This window comes from Thalia democratica, chromosome 3 (genome assembly GCF_965202585.1).
Source record: "Thalia democratica chromosome 3, ktThaDemo2.hap1.1, whole genome shotgun sequence".
In the NCBI taxonomy this organism is placed as follows: Eukaryota; Metazoa; Chordata; class Thaliacea; order Salpida; family Salpidae; genus Thalia; species Thalia democratica.
Window position 1 is genome coordinate 59,208,258 of NC_139167.1, and position 7,700 is coordinate 59,215,957.

Consider the following 7,700-nt stretch of genomic DNA (forward strand, 5'->3'; position numbering starts at 1 on the left):
AAACTCAATATGTCATATAAAATACTTTATTTTAAATCGAAGTTTATTGAAATTTTATAGCCAATCAATTAAGCGTAATATTTTTACTGTCTTTAAACGAACACAAACAATAACAAAATTTATGCTATCTTGCAATTTGTTGTTGATATTGAGAACTTGTTAATTAAAGATTTATTACTTTATTTTGTTCAATCTGAAACTAAATAATTAAAGTCTCAAAACATTCAAACGAAACTTAGTACATTTTTTTTCTGAAGAACGACTTTTAATTATAAAAAAATGTAAGTATTTTGGTACTAAAGGTAGTATTAATGTTGTTACAACTATATAGTTTTAAAATAAAAAATACGTACTTGAATAGTTTGGTGGTACTTATGTAAAGAAATACGTCATAAATATATTATGTCAACTTATTGAAATTAAGAAAATAAACACTTGTGAAAAAAAAAAATTGAAATTACAATGTATGTTTTTGTTACTAAATAAGTTATGTTTATTTTTAATCAATAAAGTTGTTATTCGTTATACGAAACTTATAGTTAAATAGTTGTTAGACATTTTGAACAAAAATGTAAATACTTTTGAAACAAATTTTATCTAAACTAAATAACACTATTAACTTTTATGCCCACTGGTTAATTAATAAGGAAAGTATAGAAAAATTGTTCAAGCAATTTTTTTAAATGCAATAAAAAAAGCTTTATTACAAAACTTTATATCTAACAAATAATAAAAAGCTTAAAATATAAGTTATTCAAACTGAGTAGTTTAATTTTGTTTTTAAATATTTCAAGCTGTTGCATAAGTCTATCTTTTTTAGGTAGAAAATAAAAATGATATATTCAGGTCAGCCAATTTAAATTTTCAAGAATTAAGAATTTTATTGGACTAGTTGCAGAACTGTTGTGGTAAACGTTATTGTTTTATATTTAAATATATACTCTAAAGTTATTTTTGTCTACTAAATATAAGAACTTTTGTTTAATTAATAAAAAAAACAAAAATAAAACAAATAGTTTTGTAATATATATTGTCGATAAACGTTTCGAAGTCTTTAAAAAATTATTATACACACACATTAAAGTAAATAAAAAATCGAATGAAATGTACAAGAAATGTTTCGATAAATTCAAACTTTAAAAGTTTTTGTTAAAAACTTAATAAGTTTGTTTATTATTTTTCTTTTTTCTCTTTGGTTTGCCAGTTTTGAACAAACTCAAAAATATTTCTTTAATTAGAAAAACTTAATATTATTGTTAGAATGATGATTATCTTAACGTAATGACATAACTAAAATAGTTTAGGTTTTGAAAATTAATTAAATACTTGTAAAATCAATTTTTGTTTTACTACTCTAAACAAAATATAAATAATTTTTATTACGATAAGACATCAATTATAGCAAACATGAATTCTACAAAGTTAATAAAAGGAATTTTTTCATATTTCAAAAGCATTTCAGGTTATTCAAAAGCGTTTTTTTAGGTTTGTATGTGTTTTCTTAAAACCAAAACGTATAGCATTATTTAAAAGCTTAAGTTTGACATAATTTAAATAAGAACAATGGTTTATAATTTTTTTAGGTTTAGCATCTAATTATAAGAGATCAATAAAAACATACAATTTAATTTAAACTATCAAAAAAACAACCGTAGTTAAAATTTTTCCGGAAAGTGTCCCTGAAAATTAACAGGTAACAAAGTCAAATCTCGTGGTAGGATAGGAATGCCAACTGATTGGATAAATTCTGAATATCTGAGCTGTAATTGGCTGCTCGAAATTATTTACTTTAGGTGTTCTCCTATCCGTGTTTCCAGAGAAAAGCTGATATTATTTATATACTTATAACTGTATTTGTTTTCTCAACATTTTTTCAAACTAATAGTTCTAAAGCTTGATTAGATCTAATGTGTTTTTTTAGTAGAGTAAGATGACTATTTAACAATTTTTTTAATTTAAGTATTGTGTAAACTATAAAACTAATCTTTTTTAAGCTTTTCAATAAAGAAAACCAAAATTTACATATGTAGGAGTAGTAAATAAGTTATTAAACTATTTTTAGATTTACTATTACATATAGATTTTATGAATAAAATTAAAATTATAGTTAAAAATGATAAAAATCAAATTTTTATAATAGGTTAAAAGCAACACAAGTTTCTTAATGTTTTAATTGATGAACAGAAATTTAACATTAACATTTGATTATCATAAACACTTGACGAGAACTAAATTTACATTTTGAAATAAGTTTTATTATTTATTAAAAGAAAAAATAGAAAGTTATGTCATTTTTTTGATGGTTTCAAAACTTTTTTGTTAATATTATTCAAATTAGAAATTCTTTTAAACCTAAAAGTTTGTTTATTAAGAAAAATGGTCTAAGTTAAAGAAAAAGTAATAAATCCTTAAACTTTAAATTTTTATAATTAAAAGTATGTGTCTTCTAAATCAAGTAAATCAATATAGCAATATTTCGAGCCAAACTAACTTTGGGACTTTGTTCAGAGCTGTCCATTACAGCAGTAAAACCTCCACCGCTTTCGTTGGCGTATCTAACTTGGTATGACGTCATCCATTCATTTGTGTGATAATTTCCCTGCGTCGCAACTCCGTGCAACGTCATCATTTTCTTATAATCTACTTGAATCTATACATTGCTGTACAACCGACCTTAGTTTTATATTATTTTAAACTGAATTGATTTTATATTTCTTATTTTTCTTTCATATACTAGCTTTAATGTTATTTTTTGTAAAATAATATTTTTAACTAATTATTATATTAACCAACTAATATTTGGCTTTATTCAGTATTGATCGTTATCTAAATATAAAATTATATAATTGTTTTTCCGAACTTTTTCAATTCAAAATTTTCACTTTTAAGTAGATTTGTGACCTGCTGTGTTCAACAGTAATTTATAAATACGATAAAACAAAGACTACTTTTATAGGAAGGTTTTTGAACGTATTTATGTAGCATTTGCAACTTAATATAGATAGATTATTCATTTTGTTTTATATTTTATTACACAAAGCTTTTCAAAACTATACGAGTTTCAATGTTAAGTGATAAATTGAAAAAAAAAAATAGTAAGTGAACAGCTTTAAAAAATAACTTTAAATTATGACGTATGAATAAATTCAAATAAATAAAAATTTATAGATTTATCACGTAAAACTAAAGTAATTAACATATCTTTGCTTTAGTTTAACATGCTAAATCTATAAATTTTGTATTTATTTGAATTTATTCATACGTCATAATTTAAAGTTTTTTATTAAGGTGTTCACTTACAAAAAATCTTTGAATTTTAATTTAAAATTTATCACTTGACAATGAAACTCGTATAGTTTTGAAAAGCTTTGTGTAATAAATTATAAAACAAAATGAATAATCTTTTGATATTAAGTTGCAAATGGTATATAAAGACTATTTTAATTTTATATTTAATGTCTACGAAAAATTTAAACTTTTTTTTCAATTATAAATAATTTTTTAATATGTATACCTTAAGCAAACTAAATACATAAAAATTAGTGATAGATCAAATCTAAAAAATAGCAACCGAAACCGCATCAAATTTTAAAAGCAACTATCAAAAAAAAAACAACAAAAAACGAATAAATAAAAGATCATGATTAAGTTTAAATTCAATCAATCATTCCATAAATATAATCGATTATTATATTGTGTTTTGTACAGCTCTTTATTTGGAAAATGCTTATTTTTATAAATGTATTTATTTTTATAAATTTATAAATACTATAAAAATTGTACATTGTCATCTTTTGATTTTAACAATAGGGATTTTATGGACGTAACTTACTTTAAAAATTTATAGTTCCACAGAAGTTTTTATCAAATAAATCAGACCTATTACTTAAATAACGCTATTTCTGGTCCAACGACTGATGATATTGTCTAGCCTTATTATATAAAATTAAATAAGACTCATTTATAAAAATTATTATCATTAAAGCAATACATATAAAAAGCTACTATGAAACAATCAAACAAAATGCTTTTATATATATAGCTAATCAATGCCAATAACAAGTTATTAGAAAGGTTATATTTATTTTTAACTGTATATAAGTACACGAAAACAATTTAACCTAAAACAATAAACATTTATACCATATGACTTAATACGATATTGAAAAAGATATAAATAATAAAATAAGAGTTGTGCAAGGTTTAGGTAAAGTTAACCTAAATTGTCAATAAATACGTATTGCTTATGGCATTCAACTCAATTTTTTGAAACTGATTTAAAACATTCCTTTAACTTATATTTTACATCCTGATCAAAATAATTTGAAATAAAATAAAATTCTTACGTACAGTTTTAATTATAGCTTTAATATAATAGTATTGATTAAGTTATTTTGGTGAAAGTAAACGAAATATTGAAAATTTTTGTTTTACCAAACCTTTAAGAGTTTTGAAAACTAACCGGGACTTCTAATCCCGTCTGGGCACCATCCGTAGTTGGTATCATCAAACAACCTTGCAGTTCTAGGATGGTGCCTTACATTGTTTGAATGATAAGAAGGTGCTGATATTTGCTCGTCCCTGACAAAACTTCTGTCTTGCATTCCAGATCCGCAAATTTTTACTGAAAATTTATAAATTTTAAAACAAGACAGAGGTATATTTAGTTACAATATAATTCGTTAAGCGTTGTTGACTGTTTAGTTTATCACGAGATCTTAGTAAGTATAGATTTAAGATCATTTTGATTTCTTTTAATAACATAGAAACATTTTTAATGCTTATTTAAAAAAAATAAAGATGTGTTTGTTTAATTTAAGTAGACTAATCTTTAAAAATTTCAAAAAGTAAACAAAATAAATTTTTGAAAACTTAATATTTTACAGATAATTGCCAATCACTATTTCATACCTTTATACTCTATAGGTATGCTCTTCACGAAGTTTTCAAGCTTAACTACTCTCTCCTCGATGTTTTTCGTCAACTCTGTGTTGCTAGGTGACGTCATTCCTTGTGGCCCATCTCGCCCCCTTTCGCCCTTTTCACCTTTTTGACCCCTCTTACCGTGAATGATTCGGTTTGGGTGTCTTATTAGGGGATTTTCGTCACACACCACCCTGCACGAATCGGCACAATTTTGGCTTCTTGCAAAAGTGGCGACCAAAATCAGCAAAATGGAAAGTGATCTTATCATTTTTACTAAGTTTATAAAACTGCATAAATAATAAAGTTTAATGCACTACAATAACCAAAACTTGTATTTTAATTTTGATATTATACATAACTGTTCAAAATATAGTTTTAATTGTTTGCTAATAAAAGATCCTAGTAAAGTAACTTCACTGGAATATAAATAAAAACAAATTATACAGTAATCTTCCTTTATTCTACCAACATATGTTTCTGTGTGTCAACGAATCAACACACTTCAACTGGGTTCTGTAAAAAAATAATTACTGTAATGAGAGAATAGAAGCATAGAATAAAGTAGGTGTATATATGTTTTCATTAAAATAAGATATATTCTACAGATAATAGTTATTAATAGGTGAAATACTTAACATTAAATCCGACTGTTATAAAATTATATGATATTTGTAATTATTAAGTCTAAAATAAATAAGTAAGCTAAATTACACAACAAAATATAATATAAACAAACATCTTACGTTAATAGGAAAGATAACTAAATCAAAATTTACGGTTGTTAACTAACGAAAAAAATACATTTTTACAACTAATAATTACGTCACAATGTAAATGAGGCCACCTAAACTATTCAATTTGTACTACAAGAACATTAATTTTGTTTTTATGTAATCCATTCTGAACAAAAATAAAACATTAACAATCAGTTAGTAAATCAATAAAATTCAATAAAACTTAACGGCGCTGAAGGCAATAAAAGTCACAGAAACTTGGTGTAACATGTATATTATATATTGAATGTTAGTAATGATTGAATCAAAGTTATATAGAATTAGGAAGCAGATTTAGCTCAAATGTAAAAATCAAAGAGTGAAAAAATTAAACTCAAATGTATCAGAATGGATTACATAAAAACAAAATTAATGTTCTTGTAGTACAAATTGAATAGTTTAGGTGGCCTCATTTAGATTGTGACGTAATTATTAGTTGTAAAAATGTATCTTTTTCGTTAGTTAACAACCGTAAATTTTGATTTAGTTATCTTTCCTATTAACGTAAGTTGTTTGTTTATATTATATTTTGTTGTGTAATTTAGCTTACTTATTTATTTTAGACTTAATAATTACAAATATCATATAATTTTATAACAGTCGGATTTAATGTTAAGTATTTCACCTATTAATAACTATTATCTGTAGAATATATCTTATTTTAATGAAAACATATATACACCTACTTTATTCTATGCTTCTATTCTCTCATTACAGTAATTATTTTTTTTTTACAGAACCCAGTTGAAGTGTGTTGATTCGTTGACACACAGAAACATATGTTGGTAGAATAAAGGAAGATTACTGTATAATTTGATATTATACATATATATATTTTTTTTATAACGTTAAACATTTTAGTGTAGTACAATAAGCGATTTCAATATACTTTTTATTGTATAGACAAATTGTCAATTAAAAGTATTGAGATACGTTTTAAGAAATATTTACAATTTAATATATAAGCTTACTGTATACTTAACTTTGTTGGTTAGGAAAATCTATTTATTTTCTAAATAATTAATACTCATGTACATGAACACGTTTTTATTTTTGACTAAAATATTTAAATCTCGAAATATAAGTGACCAGTAATTGTGCAACAAGATATACAAGACATACAATTTCAAAAAAAATCAGATATATTTTGAGCAATTCTCTTCAGTAGAGTACAAAGATAAGAAAAAATAAGATTTTACAAACTTCTGTTGTAACCAAGTAATCATAAAGTAATAAAAAATTGATAAAAGACAAAAGCAATTAGTTAAAATCAAAATCATTTAAGTTTACTTACGTTATAACTAGTCTACAGTAAAACTATACATAATTTAATGATAATAGTAAAGTATTACGAAAATCAAGAAACAGTATAGTCTAGTATCAAAAATATTTACTGTAGATAAGTAAGTAAACTTAAATGTTTTGATTGTTACTAATTGCTTTTATTTTTATTAATCCTTTGATCACTTTACGATTACTTAGTTACTATTTAAGTTTGTAAAACTCATCTCTTCTTAGTTTTGTACTCTACTGATGAGAATTGCTCGGATTATATATAGTTTTTATTGAAACTGTGTGTATTGTATATCTTAGTGTGTAAATTCATGTTTGCTTTAATTTTGACCATTATATTTTCTCTCACTATACTAAAAATAATTCTAAACGTAGTTGAAAAAATTTCAGTCTATAAATAATATTGATTCTCCAAAACTTTATGACACATTTTTATATTCAGAATTTAAGCTAAATGAATATCATAACTTCGTCTAATGAATAATTAAATAAAAAATTTTCGTAGTGCATACTGTTTGAACGATTTTAAAATTAAGTAACAAAACTGTTGTGATAAATATAACTAAAACAGTAATGCATTTTTTCTAACACTATATATACCTTAAGAATATGTTTTATTGAACAAAAAATTAGTAAAGTAAAATGCTTCTTAGTGTAAATGCACATATATATTTTTCTTTTTATCGTACTTGAAAATATTAAGAGGTA

At 23.5% G+C, this 7,700-nt stretch overlaps 1 protein-coding gene across 1 annotated transcript; it reads right to left on the reverse strand.

The window, feature by feature from the left end:
* Positions 1-1,464: 1,464 nt before the first annotated feature.
* Positions 1,465-5,199, reverse strand: LOC145831952 (lactadherin-like). Its single transcript, XM_082939310.1, has 4 exons — positions 4,912-5,199; positions 4,463-4,624; positions 2,492-2,640; positions 1,465-1,824 (listed from the first exon to the last, which is right to left on the reverse strand). The coding sequence occupies exons 1-4, from the start codon at positions 5,192-5,194 to the stop codon at positions 1,687-1,689; spliced, it is 732 nt and encodes a 243-aa protein (XP_082795436.1). The 5' UTR covers positions 5,195-5,199; the 3' UTR covers positions 1,465-1,686.
* Between the last annotated feature and the right edge of the window lie 2,501 nt (positions 5,200-7,700).

What these genes read in the sequence shown, in the direction of transcription:
- LOC145831952 (XM_082939310.1), bottom strand. Translation starts at nt 5,194, where the DNA reads ATGATAAGATCACTTTCCATTTTGCTGATTTTGGTCGCCACTTTTGCA. An exon ending in CATACCTATAGAGTATAAAG is followed by an intron (nt 4,625 to 4,911) that starts GTATGAAATAGT and finishes ATAAATTTTCAG; the next exon opens with TAAAAATTTGCGGATCTGGA. An exon ending in GCTCTGAACAAAGTCCCAAA is followed by an intron (nt 1,825 to 2,491) that starts GTTAGTTTGGCT and finishes AAATAATATCAG; the next exon opens with CTTTTCTCTGGAAACACGGA.